This window comes from Bactrocera oleae, chromosome 5, assembly GCF_042242935.1.
Source record: "Bactrocera oleae isolate idBacOlea1 chromosome 5, idBacOlea1, whole genome shotgun sequence".
In the NCBI taxonomy this organism is placed as follows: Eukaryota; Metazoa; Arthropoda; class Insecta; order Diptera; family Tephritidae; genus Bactrocera; species Bactrocera oleae.
This window is the reverse complement of record NC_091539.1, coordinates 12959298-12983799: the sequence shown is the minus strand read 5'-3', so window position 1 is coordinate 12983799 and position 24502 is coordinate 12959298. Positions and strand designations below refer to the sequence as shown.

General features: G+C 32.6%; 1 protein-coding gene across 6 annotated transcripts in view; it reads left to right on the top strand.

Moving 5' to 3' along the window:
• spri (Src homology 2 domain-containing protein sprint) overlaps nt 1-24502 on the top strand; it is a 444507-nt gene that overhangs the window by 330577 nt on the left and 89428 nt on the right. For all 6 annotated transcript variants that reach the window (XM_014229879.3, XM_036371164.2, XM_070110331.1 and 3 more), the window contains one exon: nt 18487-18976. In XM_014229879.3, the coding sequence (XP_014085354.2) occupies nt 18487-18976 (490 nt within the window). The remainder of the gene's footprint in view (nt 1-18486; nt 18977-24502) is intronic.

Genomic DNA, 24502 nt, shown 5'->3' with positions numbered 1-24502 from the left:
GGTGGCACGGGACACATTTCAATGGAGTGGAAGTGATTTTAGTTTTATGTTTTTGACTCTCGCGCATCCTTTTTTATTTGTTCGGTTGCGAATGTGCCTCTTTGGTGTCATTAGGGCGAAGTCAAAGTGGAACGCAGACAATAGCAATATTCAATATGGTTTCCGCAGCACTTAAAATATGAAATTTATTTCAATCAGCTTGCGATACCTAAAAGAAAATATTCGTGTTTTAAAAAGTATGAAAAATTAAATCCAACAAGGAATAGAGCACAGAAAGAACATGCGGATTATTTGATAACTATATAAACTGTTAGTTAAGGTCCATTACCGTACTAGGAACAAATAATTGGACAAGAGATTTTATGTAAGATACATCTATGGACATTCACATGATCCACCCTCATCATATGCTGGTCCGAAAGGCTATAACCATATCTCAACCTGGGAAAGCAGTTTTTAAGTAAGCTTGTGAGACTCTTAAAATTGTTAACTCCAATCGAAATCTCAATATATAGTGTAGTGTGGTGTATATTACACCCTCTATACTTGTCTTGACTTGTCATCTTAACGATGATCAACGAAAGTTGTTTTATATTATTTGTTACTCGTCGGTATGCTCATTCTCCGGAATGTTATGATGTTCCGGATGGTTTGTAATGTTCCGAGAACTCCTGATCTAGTTTTACAAAGTCAAATTACAATATTAAAAAACAGTCGACGCCTACTCAAAGTGTGGTACACATTCAAACAGTTACATATTTTTCCCTTTAAAGCAACTATAGTGAAGAAGTGGAGCACATCACATTGAATATTAAAGTCAGGAGCCTCTTCAAAAAACTGTCATACATGACCTTGTTTGTTATTGTAAACCCTTATGATCACTGAGAAACTGCTAATTAGCTAAGATTATTGTCTGATTGAGGAAAGGAATAATGCTAAAGTTAAACCAAGTAAGCCTTATTCCAACTTTCTCTGTTTACTAACCTTAAGGATCTCGTAAACTTAGACATTAAGTAGAGTAACATAATTCCATCACTACTCAGAGTAAAGCTAAGCTGATCTTAGTTTTTTGTACATTCTTGACATTCCATCCCAAGAAAAGTGAAGCTTATTTCTATTTAATGGAGAGGACAGATTCCAAAGAGTCAAGTTTTGTTTTATAAATGTAGAGTCCCTCTCTTAGTAGTTTGTGGAATGGGTTCACCCTTTTGGTTTTAGCCTTGCTGCGAAGTAAATACCGGGGTTAGAGTAAGCTCAGCTATAGTTTTCTGTCGATGCGTATCATAAAGAGTTTGATTGATAATTTTAAGACAAATCCAAGGATAAATTTGATGAGATTTCTAAGATTTCTAATATATTGCAAGAGAAACATCAGGAGGCATGAAAAAATAAGTATGGAAAAGAGAGCCTCTCCCGTTAACATACATGTACATTCATTAATACATTGGTGGATCTAGTAGCGAAGTAGAAAACAGCTGCTGGTATTTATAAACTTAGGACCTGACATTCTATAATAAGAGGCAGTTACCACTTTTGATTCTAGTATATTCAGTTCTGAACTTGTAAACTATTTGCTTTGTCTACGGATAAAAATTAAGTTAAAACGGTGCTGGATATCGATTATTATATATTTTTGACAGGCCTTAATCGCTTTATTAACGCATTTGCTCCTCTGAAACTTGGAATGTTGTTAATTCGTTAGCTGTGAAGATCAAAAGCAACATAAATGAGAAGAAGATCGGAAAAAAATAATGTCATTAAGTTATTCTTCGCTTAGAAGGAGGTAAGTCTTTTAACCTCGAAGCTCGTCTTGTACTCGAAAGTAATTATTTTCCAGCGCTGACGAGTTGGTTTCCACAAATCAAAGCAGAATTTTTAATAACACAATAGCTCATTCAAACTGTTTCTACTTTCCACCTCTTGGTAATAAACACTCATATTGTTTTTATAGCCTGAACGGGGTATATTAAGTTTCCAATGAAGTTTGTAACGCCCTTAAGGGGTTTCACCGCTTAAAAAAAAAAAAATTTATTGTCTTATTTAATTATATAACACCTCTAGAATATTGTCCTAAATGCTCAAGTTGATCCCAGTACTAGTTTTGGAGGTTCAGCTTTGAAAAGTTGCGCGCTCGAGGCCAGGTATATAGCCACTTAAAACCTGTTTTCAAAGTCCGGTTTTCAATACCTAGTTAATGGTCTAGTTCAAATACGTATTTTATTATTTTTACTTTTGATGATCCTGTCATAAGTTCTGCTGCCAACACGCCTTTTTTCCGAGGGACTGTCGGAAATGACGTCGCAGTGACCGAGTTTTGAATTTTCTTTAAAAGTTTTCAAAATATTTATCAAATATGCATCTTCAGAATAATAAAAAGTTTGAATAAAATATCGAAATTGAAAGACCCACAAATACACATAAACATTCACATAAGTGTAATTATAAATACTTCAATGGATATGAGCATAGCATCTTCGTAAATGCTGTTAATCACCGATCACCGAAATATACGAGCATTGGAATTTCCAGCACTTGATCCCTGTAATAACTTAAAGCACATTTTGTCTTATAACCTCATTTTAATAAACATATTGCGGCCCATGTCATAAAATTGTCGCCGCAACGGAATGCATTGGAGCAACAACAACAAAAGGAATAAAAAGAAAAACAACAAGCCATCACAATGCATGGCAATCATATTTTTTTTAATATCACACAAAACGAAAATTGCTGTCATCTGTGGCGAATGTGTGTCAACACACAAACAGAAACACATATGTGTGGCCAGATCTATGCATATATGCATGTTTGTAAGTATATACGTGTTGATGCCGCTGCTAGTTGTTAGCGCTTTGTGGCAATTTGTTATGCGCGACACTCATATATAAACATGCAACAACAAAATGTCTTTCACCGCCTATGGGATGAGGTAGCGACCGTGTTGCATGCGACAAAATTATTTTTGTTTTTGTTGTATCATTATTTCATTCACCATATGTGTTGCATTATTCATAATTTTGTCGACTTTTGTGTGGTTACTGTGTTTTTGTTGCGATTGTTGTTATTATTATTATTGTTGTTTTTCTCATTTTTGTTGTTGCCACTATTGTGTGCATTTGCACCGCGCCGCATTATCGCTATTGCCATTGCAAGTGGCAAGTGTAGCAGTTTGCAGTTGAGGCAGCTGGCGGCAGCGCGGGTGCCGAGTGATATGCTCTTTATTTTTGCTACTAAAATTAAATGTAGTTTCTTTGCTGATTCCCTGTTTCACAATTTTTCCTTGGAATTTTCGTTAGCGCCTTGCGACTCTGGTGCACTAGATCTGGCGCCCGATGCCCGCCGGCTCATATGTGGCCAACATTGCAACGCCTCGTTGCCTTTGCTTCCCCCTCCGCGATGAATTTTGTTTATTTTTGTCTCATAGGTATTTCGTTGCATTTTTCGCTGATATTTCATCTGGAAGGCCATAAAATGTGAGTTATTTTTATAGTTTTATTTTCACGCTATCTCTCGTGACTCTCTTTCTTTTATGTATGGCCTAAAACACGTCGCCTGCTCGCGAAATTCCATAGAAACTGTGTTGCACGTAATTGCAAAAGTTGGAAAAAAAATTGTTTCTATAAAATATGTTGCAATTATATAAGTTGAATTGGTGGAAGAGAAAAGTAATTCATATGTGTGAACCCGTTTTCGTACGCTCGTCTATACGCTAGTCTACTCTCGTAAAAAGTATGTGCTTGCCAGCAATAAGACCCACGATTCCGTGATAGCAGCCAACAATGAGAAAACTTGTTCAACTTTGACTTCGAGTGTTTTTGGGAGGCAAGTTTGAGATGCATACTTTTTCAACTGCGAGAAGAGAAAGTTTTCGAAATGAATTGACAATGACGTTAGCGATAATTATAGGTGGTGGTTGATGGATAAAGAAGAATACGTAAATCAACATTCCCAAAATTTAAGATATCACTACATGAATCGATATTAATATTCACTGTTATCTATGCAAAATATTGAAAGCCCTTGGCTGATAAATTAGGATAACTTTGGCTATTTAGAGGTCTTCGTGTAATCACAATTTCAAATCAAAATCCAATCTTATCAAAAAGCTATTATTGTATCGTTTCCGCTTTTTAAAACATAAAGTAGACTGTCTCTGTTATTTTGTTACATAAATTCAGATAATGCCGCGAACAGATAATTTGGATTCGTTCCGGCTGCATCGGGTTTAGAGCGAACTGTCTCTCGTAAATATTACTCTATTAAAAGTGATTTGGTTTAATTGGCATTGCTCTAAGAAAAAAAAAGATTAGGTCGATTTATCAATATCAAAGTCTGCTTTAGAGTTTTGGAGTAGGAGAAGCAATGAAGTAGAAAGATATTGATGAAAATATACTTATATTCATCATTTTCCACTTCGTTTCTTAACAAAAATTTTCACTTTGAATTAAATTTTAAAGCGGTAATAAGCACGTCAGTACACCGTCTAGACCAAGTTTAGTTTACTGTTATAGCGACGGTAGTAAACTGTATTTTAACCCCTTCCATCTTAGCTATTGATTGTTTCGATAAGCAAGAGCTTTAAGAATATTAAAAAAAATATCGGTTATTTCGAAAAGAAAAAATTTTTGGCATACAATTTTTAAGAAATTTTTTTCTTTTGAGAGACAAATTTTTGAATTTATTTTTTATTTGTCTTTTGAATAACAAAAGGGGCTTTTCAATTTTTTTCCTGCGTCAAAAAAAATTTTTAAAAGTATGTATGTAAATATATGGAAAATCTAAAGTGGATTCAGTTATATAATATTATAATACATTTGAGAAATGTTTTTATTGTTTAAATTTTTGGGTTTTTGTTTTATAAAAGTATACAATAGAAAATTTTTTTTGAAAAATATACATATATTAGAATTTTTTTTAATTCAAAAATAATTGTAAATTTTCTCACAAATTTACAAACATAAATTTTAAATCTTTAATAAAAAAATGTTCAGATTTTTTACAATTTGTCTGGAAAGTTTTTAAATGTATTTATTAAAATTTCTCAGAAAACTTAAAATTTTTTTATATAAATTTTTTAAAATTTTTTTTTTAACTTGTTTGGAAAGAAATTTCTGGATAATTTTTTTAAGGGTTTTAAATTTAATCTTGCACATTTGTGAGAAAATTTACAAATTTTTATTTAATTTATTAATTCAATGAATTTTATTACATTTTGTCAAAATTATTTAAGTTTTTGTTTTGCAAGTTTTTGAAATTTTTTTTAATAATTTTTTCTTTTCAATTTATATATTTTAGTTTATTTCTGCATGTACTATTATAAATCAAATTAATCACAATTTAAACGTAACAAATATTAGTTGTGCAAAGGTTTTTTATTATATATTTTTTGTTGTAATTATATTTTAATTTATTCCTGCATGCTCTAGTTACCAATGCTTAACTATTAATTTTTCATTAAAGATTATTTATTTTTTCAAATTTTTGACAATATTTACATTTTTTGATATTTTTTTTAAATTACTGCATATATTTTAATTTATTTCTGCATGCACTAATATAAATGAATTTTATGCATAATTATGAACAAAATTAACTAACAGTTTTTGTTTCTCAAATTTTTAAAAGATAGCTAGCTTTGCTGATAAATTTTTAGTCCGCCCAATTTTTAGTCACAAACTTTGAGAATTTTTTCCAACTCGTTTCAGGTTTCTGCGTAAATATACCGTTATACTAATTTTTCGTTTTTTCATAATCCGCCTTTGCTTGTTAAACTAAAATATTTTGAGGGTCTTAACTTTCTTTGCGCTACCTTTATTCAAATGTCATAATTTGTCCCTCATAACGCATTACGTATACGCCCTGTCACACATACATATGTAAATAAACTGCAAGCACTGTATCTAAGTGGTTTTTGACTTAAAAAGTTCACTAACAAAAATAATAAACTTTTCTTATTGTCAAGCATGTTTTTCTATGTAGAAAAAATTTCCCAAATTTCATTTTTTTATATTTTCATATCGCAAAGAAAGAAATTTCTAAAATATTTCACTCTAATGCAATCTTAGTTTCGCTCAGCAGCTTTGTTGTTGCTGGTCTTTCAGAAATGCATACTTTTCATTGATTTTCCATCCACAAATATTTGCATTTTTCACCACACTCCAAACAACACTCCAGCTTGCCGCACTTACCTCTTACCTCCACATATACTTTCACATACTTTCCAACACGCAAGCAGTCGGAGCTTGAGTTGGTGGCCTAACTTTGTTGCACAGCATTTTTGTTGCCTGGCATGCACTTTAAATTACAACTTTTCTGCTGCAAAAGTTTGCTGCGGTAGTTTTTGTTCGATGCTTCGTTTGCTTTTATTCGTCAACTTTGTCTTGCTTTCAACTTACAAGCTGCTTTGCCACCGCCACACACATTGTTCTCCCTGTTCACCTTGCCACCTTTCTCCTTGGGGCTCTGTGCCGCTACCCAACAGCCTGGTTTTTCAAGTTTTCCCACTCACCAATTGCTTGCAACAGCAACATTACAGTGACAACATATTTGATCCTGTCAAACTCATTTGCATATCACGCAAATTGACAGCGACATGACATGCTGCGGCGTTGCAACGGTGTGTGCTGTGCGGTGAGTGGAATGCCCACATCGACTTTGTGGAGTGAATGCATGCCACATCATCTCATCACCAGCATCAGACTGAGCATCAGCTATCGATGAAGCTGTCACTGACATCACTACTCTTGCTTGTTGTTATTTTTTTTTTTGTTATCGCAATTACTGTCACACATACAACGGTGTATTATGAATATGGAAGCATGCGCTGCGCTAAATTGCATTGTTTCGTTGACTCTTATGTGGATGTGTGGGTGCCTGTGTGTGTGAGGTGCTGCTGTGCGCTTTTATTGAAATTGACTGCAGCAACAACCAAGTAGCTACAAGCAACCTTATATATGTATGCACTCACATTTTTTCATTTACAATATTACAATAGTGACTTGGTTGTCTTGCCACACCTTGTTGGCGTGCCACACCGGGGCTTCTGCAAGCAAAACAAAGGCAGATTTCTGATTTTGATTGCATTTGAGTATTAAGTTGAAATGGGAATTACTTTGCAATACTTGACATATTGTTTCTGGTTTGTAAGCTCATAACTTTGACAAAAAATTTTATTAATTTTATTTCTTTGGTAATATTTCCATTTCTCTCTGTAATATAGGCGGGTTTATTAAATTTTGGTGAGAGCGACTTGATTTGGTTTGAGTGATAAATACCTTACAAAAATTCACCTGATTGAAAATTATAAAAAAAAATTATGAACACACTAACATATTATTTCCAAGCTTAAATGATTTGAGTAAATGTACTCCCGCTTGCCACCAGTGTAATTTTAATTTTTCTATTGAATTATTTTTAAATAATTTTTGCAAAATCTTACACAAATTTTACTGATATACATAAATATATTTAAATTAATTTTCATATTGAAGAGTAGCCACCTGTTTCAAAATTATCAAAATTTTACTATGAAAACGCTACCCCATTATTTAAGAACAGAGACTAAAGTTTGAGCACACTTACTACTTAAAATATTGTTAAAAAGGACTGCCACCTGTGAAATATTAATTTTTCCAATGAATTATTTTAAGATTTTTTCTTCAAAACCCTACAAATATTTTACTGTTATATACTACAACATATATTTAAATTAATTTTTATCTTTAAGGGTAGCCACCTGTTTAAAAATTAAAAAAAAAATTATGAAAATAATACAATTTTATTATTAAACTAAAAAATGTCTAGTACTATATTAATTTTGAACTTACTATTAAAAATATTGTTAAAAAGGGTTGCCACCTGGGAAATATTAATTTTTACAATGATTAAACGAATTATTTCAAGCTGATTTCATTTAAAACGTAAAAAAATATTACTGTTATATAAAATCATGTATTTAAACTAAATTTCATATTGCAGCGTAGCTTTAAATATATCACAAAATAAGTTATGAAAATACTAACATATTATTATTAAGCTAAACAAGTTTGAGCATAATGCTGAAAATATTGTTAACAAGGGTTGCCAACTGTGAAATATTAATTTTCTAAAGATTAAAAGAATTATTTTATGATAATTTCTTTAAGTAAAGAGGTTTAAGCACGCTTACTATTTTAATTTATTATTGTCAAGGATTGCCACATTATTTATTTTATAACTCAATATTATTCATGCAATATTTGAAATTTCACTATTTAAGTACCAAAGTATATAAGTTTAAGACGGTTTACTTCTGATGATATCTTTTGGAAGACTTGCCATCTGTTTATAGTATACAATAATAATTTCAACAAATTCATGTTTTCAATTTAGTATACAATAATCGTTTTGATTATATGATATAAAAAATATTTCAATTGTATAAGAAATGCTTATATTTATACAATAAGCTGATAAGAACAATGTCAGTAATATTTAACTGTTAAATATTGAACAAATGTTTCATCGCTGTAGGGCTTAAGTCTGCATATATAATTTATTTTATTTATTACTTATTCCAGTCATATAATAGAACATATGTATTATCAAGTCACGCATTAAGTAATATTTTGAGGCAAATTTCATCCACAGCACCATCTATCACATATGGTAAATTTATAATGATAACATTTCGTCGAAAATAGATAGCAAACATTCAGTATAAATCTAAACAGGAATCTGACAAATTTCTCAAACGTTTGTCACTAACTTTATTTGCTCACAAAATTTCGCCTAAAGAGGCTTTCAATTCATAAATCATCCCAACGCCATCTACCGTGTAATTATAAATTGTACTAAATTACACTAAAACGTGTCTAAAAATTGGATTCGAAGATTATGCTAATTGTAATAATAATATAAAGCTAATTACAACTGTAAATCTTCTAGGCATGAGAACTTAATTTCACCACCTTCCACATAGTACACTTTAAAAATTTGTATTTGGAAAAGGTTATATGCATCTCATACAAATATAAGGTGTAGTTTTTTATGAACTTTTTTTTTGTCAGTTCCAACCGAAGCTCCTTGCGGTAACCATCACTAATCCTTGGAGTTACATCTAAAATCATGATCTAAGCTTTTTTTCTTTTTGTTTGTTAAATAAAAAAATCACGGCTTCTATTATTATTACTCTTTATGAAAAATTTAAAAAAACACTTCAATCAAAAATTTTATGTTTTCAAAAAGAAGCTGTATAAATTTTATTAAAATCTACCGAGCAGTTTACCTGCTACAGTGATCAGCAGTTCAAAAAACATATTTTACACCAACGTACCAGAGCGCCCGAGAACCCTTTGCTTATTATCGAATAATACGAAAAGTATTTTTCGCAATTACTCCAAATTTTCATAATATTTCTATGATATTATACTTTAAGAAAATGCAAAAAAAAAATTGATTCTTCTGATTCTGACTTCCTAACCCCATCACAGTCTACAATTTATAACCTAACATTCGCAGCATCACACTACCTTTTCGTAGATTTTTTAAGGCACAGTACCCCAGCAGAATATTTTTGCCTCAAACCAAGCCAATATTTGTCCTCATTGTACGCGCTCAACTTTGTAAAGCCGAAATTTCTATTCAATGCGGCGCTAGTGAGTGGCAGCGCAGCCGAATCGTCTGCAGCTTACCGATAATAATTGCCAATTTGTAAGTAAAATTCCAGCCAGTGCTTCAGTACACCTAATTGCATTATTTCATATTGTACTTTATAATAAACATAATACATAATACTTCATAATAATAATCGTACAAATGCAGCATAAACACCGTTAAGGTACTTCGTGCGTTGCGTACGAGTGTGGGGGTGAATTGAAGTGAGGGAGTGAAAGTGAGAAAGAGGGAGTAAATAGAAGTGAGTGAATAGAAGTGAATGAATGAACAAGTGATTGAATGGGTACATGTGTGTGTGTGCTTACCTCTTTAGTTACTTTTGGAGGTTTTAATATTTTCGACTCCTTTCATGTGTGCGCATGCATTACAGCACGGCTTTCGTTGAGTGCAGACGCTGTTTCGGTGCTTTTCGTGCAAGCCCTTCGCTGTTTGTATGGTGAGTAATGGAAATGAGCTTAAATATTTAAGCCGATTGCGTTGCCCTTTTCATTGCGAAAAATTATCAGAATAAAAAAATATAAACAAATAAAGTTGTAAAGCACTTATTTATTATTATGAATTCGAGCAGCTGGGCGAATCTTTTCAGCAGTCGCTGAGAAATTATCTTGAAATAAAGAAAATCGCTTTTAAATATTCGGTTAATGCAAGTTAAGTAAGGATCGGTCCAAGCCACAAAGTTTAGTAAAACAACATATGAAAGTAATTCTGAGCAAAAATAAGAATGAAAAATAAAAAAATAGTAAAAGTTGGTTAAAAACAAGTCAGTTCCCACTTCTCTCCTTGCAATTCTCTACCTACTTGTAGTTACCGCAGCATTATTAAAAAATTATATAGGCAAAAGTACAAGAAAAACTAAAAGAAGTTGCCACATTCATAAAATTCTTACTCATTTTTTGGATAATTTATAAATTTAATACACGCTTACAATTCGAGTATCCACATACATTGAAGATCTTCAATTCAATTTTTTTTTAAATATATGTATTATATTTGATAGAGTTGCTAACTGTATTGAAGTAAGTTTTTTCTTAAATACGTACTAAAAACGGTAAACTTTGTGAAACTTTTAAAAATAGTTTTCAGGTTTTTATATTTACATACATAACAAAAATATGTTGTCATATGTACTAAATGCAATTTTCTGGAAAAAAAAATAGAATTAAAATTTACGATATGACTAGACAATAAGTATCCACATGCATTATTATAGTATTTAATTAAAATTTTTGATTAATAGTTATTATTTTATAGAGTTGCTAATTTTTTTACATTTACATACATAACAAAAAAAAAGGTTTCCAGATGTACTGAATAAAATTTTCTGAAAAACCAAAAAATTTAATTAAAATTTACAATATATAGAATCTTTTGATATGATCAAAGCGTTGATCTACGTACATATGTATGCACATACATATGGTATATAGCATGTAGTCCAAGAATAAAATGTCACGATTCACATAATGTTAGTTAGTTAAAAGTTCAGTTCTGTTTTTTTTTGGTTTTGTAATTTTACTAGCACAACTTAAAACGGTACTTTTAAATAACTAAGAAATATTAAATATAATATATGTACATAATATTCGAAAATATTCTTACATCGTCTCCAAAATTAACCTTGTAAAAATTTTTATTAGATTTTCAAGTTGAAAACACATTCCACTACAGCCCTTGAAGGGACTGCATCTCTGAGAACCTTGTCTTTTACTTGATTTTCCGTCAATTTAATTCCTTTCTTCAACGTCCACAAATATTTAGTGCCACAACTCCTTCGAGGATAATCAATTTTCCTGCAACAGATTACTAATAAACGAGTCATGTAAACCACTTACGTGCCGTGCTTCCTGTTATACACGCCGAGAGTGCGTTAAGAGATGCTGCAACAAAAAATGCGAACTTTCCACACGTTGTAAAATACTCATTAAATGCTGACACTGACGTTAAACGGCAAAAATGCTGTGCGTGTGGGGAAGTGTGACAAAGACAAATCACCCCAAACACTTGCGGACACCAACAAGGAGGCGCATTCTGACAATATTGCAACACACACGCAGCGAGAGAGCCAACAACAGCAGCAGCGGTGGCAACAGACACAACAAATGACATTTTAAGCAAGTGTCAAAATTCCGTTATTATTATTTTTATGAGCGTGAAGAAGCACTGCCGAGCGTGTGAGTGCAGCCACTTTGGCGGTCATAAGTTATTATCGCTTAAATCCATCACTCAGCTAGCAAAATTGTGGAAGCTCATTGCGCTGGCGGCGTAAGTGGCTTCGGTTGCCGCGTAAGAAAGCTGCGTGGCATGTCGATAAGACGCATGGTATACAGAGTTGAAAGCTACTTACGCGGTCACTGCAACGTCTTGCTGCAGATAAACGACAAACGAAGTGCTGGCGTCATTTTTTCTGTCATTATATGTGCGAATTCATTAATCATGTCAGTTTAGCAATAAAAAATGTGCCACTGGAAATATTAAAATAGCGTAAAATTTTGTACATATATTTTATATACTCTTTCTTTTATCCATTTGCCAATGACTGCGCGAAAAATGTGTCGCAAATTAACTTTTTGACAGCTGGCACAACAGCCTGCGGGTGTCAAACTGTAAACCGGGTGACAAGTTACACAATGCTGTCAGAATGTAGTGAAAAGAAAAGAGGGCTGTCAACTACGACTGCAATGAGAGAAATGAGAGTGGAAAAAGCAGAGATAAGATGTCTCCAATGAATATCATTAGTCATTCACGGCTTAAGACTGCATATACAATAATTACAAAGTGAAATATTTATTTTTAAAGAGAAAATAATTTGTAAATAATACTAGAAAAAATTTAATGAGCTTTGTAAAAGCTACAGGTTACCATGTTCCATGTTCTTTTGTCGGTTATCGGATATAAGTCCGAGTCTGTTGAAGTTACATTAAAGCGAACATCTTAGAAAACGAGATAAATGATCAATTTAGGCTCTAACAGTTCCAGCAGTGTTTAGATGAATGCTTTGATATTGTTGTTGTAGCGATTGAAAAATTAAGAAAAAATGTTAACTTCGGTTACATCGAACTATAACACCCTTCACAAATACAAAAGTTTTCTTAAAAGAACTTTGATCGGTTAATTTGTATGGCAGCTATATGCTATAGTGGTTCGACATCGGCCGTTCTGACAAATGAGCAGCTTCTTGATAAGAAAAGGACGGGTGCAAAATTTTAGATCGATATCTCAAAAACTGAAGGACTAGTTCATATATGTACAGACGAATGAACAGACAGACGGGCATGCCTAAATCGACTTAGTTCATCACGCTGATCATTTATATATATATACTTTATAGGGCCCCTTTGGGTGTTATCAACATCGTGGTAAAGTTAATATACCCTGTTCAGGGTAAAACAAGCTACCAAGTTGGTAGTCGCGTTAGTATCTGAGTACATTTCGGTTATGTAGGCCCGACTAGCATGGCAACGGATCTAAAACTATATTTAGCTGCAGTCAGTGTCCAACATTCTCTACATAAACTCAGTTATGGCTGTTGAACCTACAAAACAACGCTCTGTAAATTTAACCGTCTTTGGGCGGATATAAACCTGAGTATGTTTAGGTAATGTAGATCCGAGCGTCGTGGGAACGGAGTCAAAAGCACTGGTCAGCTTAGAGAAAGATTTTACTAGATAGCTTTCATTAGATAATAGCTAACCAATATCAACTTGAGTCTTCCGGGTTATCTTTTTTTGTTTCGCTTCACAACGTTATTATATACTATAAGGCAAGTAATATTAAGCTAAGCAGTTGATCGGCTGCTTTAAGTTTGAAAGCTAAAGCTAATATTATTATAATTAAATACATAATTATAATTTAATAAATAAATAATGTAGTTACCTCAAGGCATATGAAAGCTGCCATTTATCTTTTTGCTGGAAGCTGTCACGCCTGCTGCTAATTACGCCCAGCGGCAGTGGAACTCATCGATTTTCACACAACAACAAAGCTTTGCTTAGCTTAATTTTCCTAGCTTAAAACAACATTTCCTTAACATAAACATGAGCATGCCACCACTGACTACAGCGTATACCGAGCAGCGCTCCATTCTGGCCCCACTTCAGCTGGTACTCGCTTCAACCTCGACCAGACATCATTAATGTTAATTAACCAAATAAGCAACTTGTTGCCCTACTTAAGCGTGCGTACTGCAGCCACCAGTCAACCAGCCAACCGAGTATGCAATATATAAAAGCCAACATTTCCACTTGCTTTCCCGAGCGAGCGTGAACAAAAAAAGTTCAAGCCTTACAAGTTATACAATGACGCTGATGGACTGTGGCTGGAGTTTGCGACAGCAGAGAGCGGGCGGTAGCCACCCTCATAACATGAAAGCGCTTTGTGGCTTTGTGCGAAGAGAGAAACCCTTGTGGCATGCACGACCTACCCCGACCCCTTTTCGTTACGAAATACAACAGCAGTCTTTGTATTGTGCTATTTTTTACATTTTCAACATTAATTAGACAAAAGCGGCACATTTTTGTTTTTGTTCCACAGGCACAATGTTCAACATAAAGTTGTTTAGTATTAATTCTTTTTTTTCAGTTTACATCCACAAAGTTGTCAAGCTAACCTATTTAAGTGCCCATGTCAATTCGGTTATTGAGCTAGGAATAGAGTTGGCCAATTGGCTGTATACAACAACCATTACTGTGGCGCGTTACTTGGGCACACTAATTAAATCGAGTTTTTAAATTGTTTAAAGGGAGAGAGAATGTTAGAGAAGGAGAGTGTGTGTAAGAGCGATAGAGGAAAGATAACAAAAGTAATACTTGTACTATGATTGAGTGTAAAGGCAAAAAGGTTTTTTAAAGCGGAAATAAAATAACATCCCTGGAATAAAATATATTTTTCTCAGAATGAGCTTTAGAAGACGGAATACCTTAAGAGCGCGAAAGCAATTTAGTAGTTACAAAAAAAGGAAAATTAATATTTATAGTACATAAATTTCTTATAGAGACGTGAACATACAAAATTCGAAAGATTTTTAACACTAAATTCGAAGCAGTGCATAGATATAAACAGTAAAAATCTCAAGAGCTCATTCGATCATACTTTTTAATAAAATTGTATACCCCGATGTCATATAACTTTCGAATAATTTTTCAAATTAAATTCGAATCAGAGTATAAACAAAAACATTAATAAATCAGTTAAAAGCTCATTCGATCATACTCACTGTATTCCCCGACGTCAAATGATTTTTTGCATTAAATTTGAAGTAGAATATAAAAATAAACAATTAAAAGCTCAAAAGCTCGTTCGATCAAGCTTTTTACTAAATTTGCTCTCCCAATGTCATTCAACTTTCTCAAGATTTTTCACATTAACTTCGAAGCAGAACATGCATATAAACGGTTAAAAACTCATTAGATCATACTTTTTATTAAAATGGTTCTTGACTAGAAATGTCATTTCAGCTTCAAACCGAGGCCACTCAAAGTTATTTTTCAAACAATTAGTCTCTGTCGGAATAAACTAAATATTGCAATCAATTTTAATCCTCTTTATAGGCTTGCCAAAGCTATTTTGAAGCTTCAATACGATGAAATCCATGAAACAAGTGTATTGAATTCAACCTAGTCTTAAAAATACAAAACCTTTGAGACGTTAAATTTTCAAAATCATCGCATGAGCTTCTCACTATCTACTATTGCCTTCTTTTACATCTTTTTGTTCACAAATAACCCGAGCAGGCCCGAAAGATACTCGTATATCAAAAAAACCATGCCTGCTGTAATCATTACAAAAAGTCGAAGTTTTAAGTTCAACTAGCAAGAAGAAAATTGATCTTAAGCGCCTTCATACTTGAAGCAAAGCGAAGCAAAAGTTCTATGTGAATCAGCCATAAATCACTCTTTTGATATTCTATAGGACAAATTTCATGAAAATGCTTGTTGAATTCAACTTGCTCTTGTAAATACCAGCACATCGAGACTGTTAAACAGTAAAATCATGGATATTGCTCTTATAACATACATATACTTGTACAATATCTTGTCTTCATTAATCCAACTTGACAATATTTGCTAACAAAACTGATGAAATTTTAAATAAATTGCTCATTACAGAAAGCTCGAAGCTTAAAGCTCAATTACGAAGTAGGAAAGAAATAATAAATAAAGACCCCATTATTAAATGCTTGAGGATTATAGCTCAATTACGATGTAGGCTATGAAAATTCATTAGAAACTTCTTTCATTCAGTCTATATATGTCTACTAATAACACAATCTATTATCTATTTTATAGATCACTAGTTTAGGATAAAACTAGTATAGGCTGTTGCATTAAATATTAAGCTATTTTTCAAATCAAATCCCTCGGATAAAAATTAGGCTGTTCAAACTTAAATAAATTAACTAAAAGATCATACTAAAGCGAGCTCCAAACTCTTTACTTTTTACGACCGCTATATTACTTTCTCAGTATAAATTATTTTGGATTTAGTTGGTAAATACATTTTAACGACAACTGGAAATGGAGCTCGGATAACAAACGGTTATATTTGTTAGAAAATCGTTAAACAAATTTTTAATACCAAAGATTAGACCATTCATTACAATGTACTAGAGAGAAATCCGTTGAATATATCTATATAAACCCAATTTTGTCGAAATCTTATTTCACATTATACTTTACAATGATCGGAGCATTTTAAAAGCTCATGCATTTTCACTCAGTGCTCTACTAAGAATATATTTAAAATAAATAAATGTTCTATTTAAAATGTTTATTAATGCGATTTTGTAATTATAATATATGTTTATATATATTTTATCCATTATTTGTTATTGCTTTTATCAGCATTAAGAAATACTATATAAATGAATATGTAAGTTTCATGAAAGCTTTTATAACTTTTCTTTGTTGCTTCAAAACAAACCATTTAAAATTCCACACATAATCTCTTATAAAATATTTCCATTATTTGTAAATCTCTTAGAAGTCTATATATACTATACTACTTATATATAGCATTAGAATGTAAAGCAATGCTAGCACGCATCTTGCCCACAAAGCTTCCATTAAAACGAGTCATGTGTAAGATTTTTATGCCAACAAATTGCAAAATTCAATTTTCCTCGCCTTGCATTCTTGTTGATTATTGTGTTAGAAAATAATTATCCCTTCTGCTGGCATATACAAGTATATTTATGCTTGCATGTCCATGGCCTTGTTGTCTATAGAAATTGCTCTAAAGGTGCTCGAACACATTGTTAGGCGCTCAAGTGTAAAAACTTTTGTAAACTAGAGAAATTACGATGCTTGAGGAATTTATTATGGTGTTTTCATATTTTTTATTCAATAAATAAAAATTTGTTGTAGTGAAAGCCGGCACATCAAGGCTACCAGATATTTTTTTTTTTGTTGTAACATAACTTTTGAGTGAAGATTGATAATATTTCTATTTCTATCTTAATTGAAAATATTTCTGAAAACAAAGGCGAAATTTAATTGAAGGAATCAATACATAATTTTAATAGATAAATTTGCCAGACATTTTAAAAAATATAGTATAAGATGTGATCTAACAATAATTCAATATCGAAACAAAATTTGTATACCAATTTATTTTCCTTTTTTTAAAAACTAAAATATTTTTAATAACTTTACATTTATTTTTAAGATGTATCTTTCTAGTTAGTTGTCCCAATTAATAGTGACAAATAGTGACATTTATATAACATAAGTAGATATCTAAAATTGAGTGCGACTCTTTTTTATTAGAAATTGGGTTTTTGTATTAATAACATTACTTTTTGTCATAAAAAATTTCGCATAAACACATTTCCTTAAGTTAATGCTATATTCTTTTAATATAAATATTGAAATATTCCAACTAACATAAGAGTAATGGCATAATGGATTAGTTCGTCTTCTATTCGTCACTTTTTTAGTATGTATGATAACTGCTTATTATTCTAACTCTCTTTAATTATGCTAATTTATACGACTAATACCGGTATACTTTCTTCAGCATAGTGTCTGAACGAGCAACTTGCATGCAAGAAAATTGATTATCCAAACTAAAATGTAATATAAGCATAGAGATCGGGTGTATTAAACGCCTCAATTGAATTAGACAAATCGCAGCTGAAACAAAATCAAGCGAATGGCGCTTAATGAACTGAAGACATGCAAAAGTCAAGCGATAGCAGATAGCAACAAAGAAGTGCCATTGTGAATTAATGACTGAAGCTTGAAGGTGCTGAGGGTAAAACTAAGGGCTTAAATTGTTGAATATTTGAAGTAATTATGCAAGTAATGGCGAAATGCTCAGAAATTAGTTGTGGTGAATTAAATGGAAATTTCTTTTTGGTCTCTAGTATAGTCGGAAGTGATAAATTAATGGGTATATTTGAGAAAAATATATAAAATTTTAGCTTAAGGTACACAAACGAAGTAAAATTTACTTTCAGAATGTATATAATGACTTATTAAGGTAAGCTTTATATTTGACTGAAAAAAATGCCCACCACACTTGCAACGGTATTTTAAAAATGTTTTTTTGGAAGTCGACATTGACTGATTTCAGCATAGTGCTGGTCTGCTTGTGCTTGGTAATGTGCCTATACTGATTAATTTGGCTGTATTGAATACATACTTTATAAGAATCAATTAATTTAGTATATATATAACTTTACTCCAAAAAGTAATCAAAAGCTAAATTCAAAACACTTTCATAATCTCTTTAATACCTGAAAATCGTTAAAGCATCGCCTTACGGCCACAAAAATTACCAGTTTTACTCTGTAACGCCTTACTAATCAACAAATCTGCTTCGTCTCATTTGCAGGACCTCCGACTCCAGCACACAGTTGACAACATCAGCCGTGCCGCCAGCAACAACACAGAATCAATTAAAGTCCACAACGGCTATAGCCGCCGCAGCAGCAACAGGCAATGCCGCACACAACAACAATAATAATAGCAACAACAACTGCAATAGCAATAACACAGCCAGTAATCGACGTCTGCCATTCTGTGGTTTAGATTCCATTAAAGGAAGCGACAGTAATGGTTTGGGCGATGGTGTTGTTGGTGGTGCCACCAATTTATGCTTCGATTTGCATGGGAGCAACAGTGGCGGCATCGACACCAGCAATCGACACACTGGCGCTGGACTCGGCCAACACGACGGCGTTCAACATCATGATAACATATCAGAGCAATTTCACTCGCTGGATGCGGCAGACAGCAGCTGCTGTGGCGATGGACAGTTCGAGGATGATATGCAAGCTTTGTTGCCGAAATGCAAGCGCTACTCGGGAGATGAACTCAGTCAGGTGAGTTTGAGGGACTTTATGTGGTTTGATGAAATAAATGGGTGGGATAGGTATATTTATAATATAGGTCTTCGATTCACCACTACTATGCTCCATAAATTTGAGTTATAGGGAGAAAGATAGCAATAAAAGAGTTAAATTCAGTTCAAGCAAGCTTCTGTATAGCTTAGTAAAGTGATATAACCACTCATTCAATTTCTATGTATTTAGCGATTTATACCAGATATTAGTTCGATCCGATACTCTTCAAAACTAGTCGTATCGATGGTTGCTTGTATAGACCATATAATATATGTATGTATATTGATTTTCATTATTTTAATTACTTTTTATAAAGAAAGGTTTTATATAAACATAAGTATAATTTAAGCGTGTTCGACTCGTGTAAGTGCCGCTCTTATGTCGAAAAACTTATTTATGAGAGCAACAAAATGTTATCTTGTCGAGCTTATAGCAAGAAAATTTGTGTATAACTCAGTAGTGTTTGTGTGCGTGCCTCTTTTTTATGCCAGTTTTAGTGAGTTATACCAGTTTCTTTTTTGAAATTTCCTTACATTATAATTTCTGTATAGCTCAGTGAAGGGCTTGATATCGTATCACTATTTTTTATGCCAGTTTCAGAAATGTATACCAGTTTCTGCTTCATTTCGTTCCTGTTTTAGTGAGTTATACCATTATTTTGTCATTTTCCTCCTTATTAAAGTTTATATATATCTCAGTGCACTGATCTTTATTTAATCTCTAATTTTTATGCCAGTTTTAGTGACTTATACCAGTTGCTACATTTAAGTTTCGCTACTCTAAAGTGGATGTAGAGCTCAATGGAGGGCCTGATATCTTATCTATATTTTCTTATGCCAGTTTTAGTAATTTCTACCAGTTGTTGGTTCTTTTCACCTCAGTTTTATTGATTTAGTCTAGTTTCTTGTTCGATTCGCTACTCTTTAAAGTTTGTGTATACTCCAATAAGGTGCTTGTAATTTTATCACTTTCTGTTTCGTTAGTGAGTACCAGTTATTTGTTCGTTACGCCTTTTTTCAAAATTTGCCGTCGACTGTCTACTAAGCATATACTTATGTGCGTTCAGTATTGATTTTAGCTACATTTCATTGTATAAAATGCAAATATACTAAGCTCTAAGATATGTTTATGCAACAAAATGTCTCTGCAGTCCGGCTATTTAGCCGTGTCCTTCAGTGATCCTTTTCGTAAATGCAAATTTCAAGGTAAATGCGCTTTTCTGCACTTAAACAGCTTACTTACTTTGCTTAAATAAAAGCTATTTACTGCATTGCATACAATTTTCAATATCTTCTTTGCGCATTTCATTGTCGTAATAGAAGATGTTTTTTTCTTTTTTCGTCCTTCGTGCGCTTACGGGCGTCTATAACCAAAAGCACTGCACTTATTTCCACATTTCATCTGCTTATTTGCATAGAATGTAAATAAGCTGCTAGCGAACTTAGCGTTTTCGCTACACCAACATAGCCAGTGTGTTATCCTGCAAGGACAAGCGCGCTTTGCCGTTGTCCACTCAGCTGACAACACGCTTGGGACTCACTTTCGCTTTGATTTGTGTTTCGAATATGATTGGGTTTAGTTAGTTTTGTTGGCACAAAGCTATGCAGCATTGATTTTTTTGTGCTTTACAAGAAAACAGCAAAAAGGATTTCCCGCTTAGATATGTTTAGTTGCTCGACAGGCTTATTAATAATTCATTATTTTTGTTTGCATTGATTTGGAAGCGTTTTTTCTTTAATTTTCTGGGGTTGGAAGCACTTGAGTAAATCGATTTCCTATTTTCTATCAATGATTGTCATCTTCTCCGCTTTCTATTGCATTGCCCAAAGGAATATGAATTCACACATGCATACATAAATACACACACACATAAGCATATACAATATATCCTTTCTAATCTCTTATTTTCTTTGTGTGTATTTCCATTTCGCATCGAACTCGGCTGCTACCTTGAAAATTGTCAGCGTCGCATTCTCATATTTATTTATGTAAACAAATTTATGGTTTTCATTTTCAAACGCCCCTTTGCTTACATGCCTTCTTCGCTTAATAATTGTCTGTATTTCCACAAATAAATACGCACACACATACACGCAAAGGCTCTTAGAGCTGAATTACCAGTTTACTTTATAGAATTCAGTTGTCTATTTGCTGCAGCTTTTGGGTAATTGCGCAATGCAAATATATTAAAGCGAGCAAATAACTGCTATATATACATACACATATATGCATATGTATATATATACACACAAACGTAAGCAGATATACATACAAACGTTTACATGCCGTATTTTTAAATAAACACAGCAAATGATACTGTCAATGAATCTGTGTAAATACACAATCTGAAAGTAGTTATTGTTTTCCTTAAAGGGGGAGCCATAAATCGTCTGCTGCGGCGCTAAGGTAAATGCGACTAATATGAAGCGCACAAAGCGGGTAACTCACATTTAAATAAAAAAATATATTTATGTACATTCAATAAAAAACAAGTACAGTTACACCGAAGATTGCTTTTGATCGGTCAGTTTGTATGGCAGCTATACGCTATAGTGGCCCGATCTGAGCAATTTGTTCGGAGATTATGCCGTTCCCTTAGAAATTAATCTATGCCAAGTTTCGTCAAGATACCTTGTCAAATAAAAAAGATTTTCCATACAAGGACTCGAGTTTTATCGATCAGTTTGTATGGCAGCAATATGATAGGGATAGCGGCGATACCGACAAATGAGCAGCAGTTAGAAAAGGGCGAGTGCAAAATATCAGATCCATATATCAAAATGAGGGACTAGTTCGCATATGTACAGACAGACAGACGGACATGTCTAAATCGACTCAGCTCTTTAATTTTTTTAATTCGTCTATATTTTTCTAACTAATTGTAATTATATCACAAAATATTATTATGTTATTATTGTTATTTTGTTTAAATTTTTTCTTTCGAAATTTTAAAAGTCTGGCAACAACTGTACAAACAATTGAGACACTGATATGCTGCTGAAAAACATAACAGTAGCTCGCGTTCCAGCTCTACACTGTTCTATCCTTTTAAATCACAGATTCCTTTACGTTACACCCAGAAATTGAAATATTTCCCTTCAAGCAAGCTGAAAGAACTCAAAGCTGTTACAAGAAAACACCCAAATCCACTACTAACATCTGCAAAGTGACTAACACTAAGCTGCAGTACCCAGCTCCGCTGCTTTTCAATTTCTCTAAATGCAAATAAATAAGCAACAATAACAACAACTACAGCAGCCAGCAAAGACAAAGTCATAACAACGCTGATTATCATAAAAGCCGTCGAAACTAACATACACAGCCGTGCAACTCAGCTGGCTTACGTGTACCTTGTGAGCTTTGAAGATTTATAGCATGCTCTTAGGCGCTTTGCAATTTAAATAGTATCGTTAAAGTAAGTTTAGTGCAGAGGTGTTTTAAAAATCGTTTTGTAGGTTAAGTGCGTGCATTAAGTGCCATAAATTCTGCGCGACTTAGGGGATATTAATGGTTTGGAATGTAAAGCAATGTTTATTCTTGAAATGGCGGCTAATATAAACAGAGGCGATATTAAAGTTAGATTTAGTGGAGTGTTTATATCAGAGATAATAAATATATATAATACATAATTGAGTGAAATATACATAACTCGAGGAAATAAGCAGCGAAAAATTAGCTATGGATAATATTGGTCGAAGCTTCGTAATAAATCACTCACAGCTCTATTTGGAACATGGCTTTGGAAATTTTAATACTCATACTTTTTTTTTCTCTTCAATTTTACTCTCAACAGTTTAATTTGTGTCATGAAAAGACGTTTATAAATGCGCAAATATCTTTTTCAACACACTTCAACTGTAATTAGCTGTAAATTAATTCCAGCATTAAAGTTCATTCACGCAATATGTTTCATAATGAAATTGAATTTAACTCTGCAAATTTGAAGTTTTATCTGAAGACTTTTTCACCACACTTGAGTACTATCTGTCAAATTATTTGACCATTATAGTGCATAAATCCTATTTTTAATACAAATAATAAATTTAATTCCCAAATTTTTTTATTATGTGCTTTATATTATGTACTATGTGCCAATTTCTTTGACCACTAAATTTCATGAGTGCAATTTTTTTTTAAGTGTTAAATTTTTCTCTTAAATTTTAGTGTTTTTTATTAAATATCCTTATAAATTTTTCACAACTTATACCCGTTATGTATCAATTTAATTGACGATTGAAATTTCGTAAAATATTAAATTTTCACATCAAGCAGGAAAAAAATTAAAAGCCAACAAACACAATTTAAATTAAACTACAAATTAATGAATAGAAAAAATTCGAGCGAAATGTTTTTTCCTTTCACTGCTATAGTGAAATTAATTTTGCATACAAAAACGCATGAGAGCACAAAAAACTCCCATAAATTTATGCTGTCATCAACAATTTGAGTGACAACAGTTCGTCAAGTCCTTGAATGGAAGTACACATGCCATTGACATGGCGGTGGCCCACAAGACCAACAAAAACAAATTTAAAAAAAAGTAACGAGAAAAGCACCTAAAGCGTTGAAATTGCTAAACAAAAAAAGCGAAAAAATACAATTGTTTTTCATCATCAGCAGTATGCAAAAATATGCAACAGTAAAAATGTTAATAACAAAAAAGCTAACGAAGGCATAGTAAAACAACAAAAAACACATACAAAATAAAAATGAAAAAGTTGCAGTTATACTAGTGCTGTCTTGCCTGCATAGTAGTTGGTTAGTGCTGTGACAATGCGGATGTCAGCGCCTGCCTACTATAGGCTGAAGGTGCAACCATAGTAAATATTAATATGCTCACATATACGACCATCTACATATATACGAGTGCATAATCCTGCAAATACTGCTTAAAAAACTGAGCAGAGTGAAATTTATGCAACACAAAGTAGCATACATATATGCACTACATCAAACAATACATATACAAAAATATGCAGTTCACTCTAACACTGCTTCAAGCTTCAAGCAAGTGTTAGCGTATCCCTACATAAATACACATACATGTGTGTGATTGTATCAGTCACTGCGTCAATAAAGAAAAGCATGGAAGGAAATCAGCAAACGAACACCGTTACTCGCGAAATGCGGTTGCCTTTCCGTGCTGTTGGTTTCTATGGTATGGTGCTAGCATACTTTCAGGCGCACATTAGACATTATATGGGTAGTAAAGTTATAAAACGAGAATTGAATGCCTAAAGCGACATATATAAAATAAAATAAAGTAAAATAAAATGAATAAAAAAATTAAAATAAAAAACAAGGAAATATAATAAAATCAAATAACATAAAATAAAATAACATAAAATAAAAAACAATAAAATGAAATAAAACAAACTAAAGCAAAACAAAATTTAAAAAAAAAATAAAATAAAATAAGATAAAATAAAATAAAAGAAATTGAAATGAAATGGAATAAAACAAAAAAAACTGAAATAAAATATAATATGATAAATAAAATTAAAT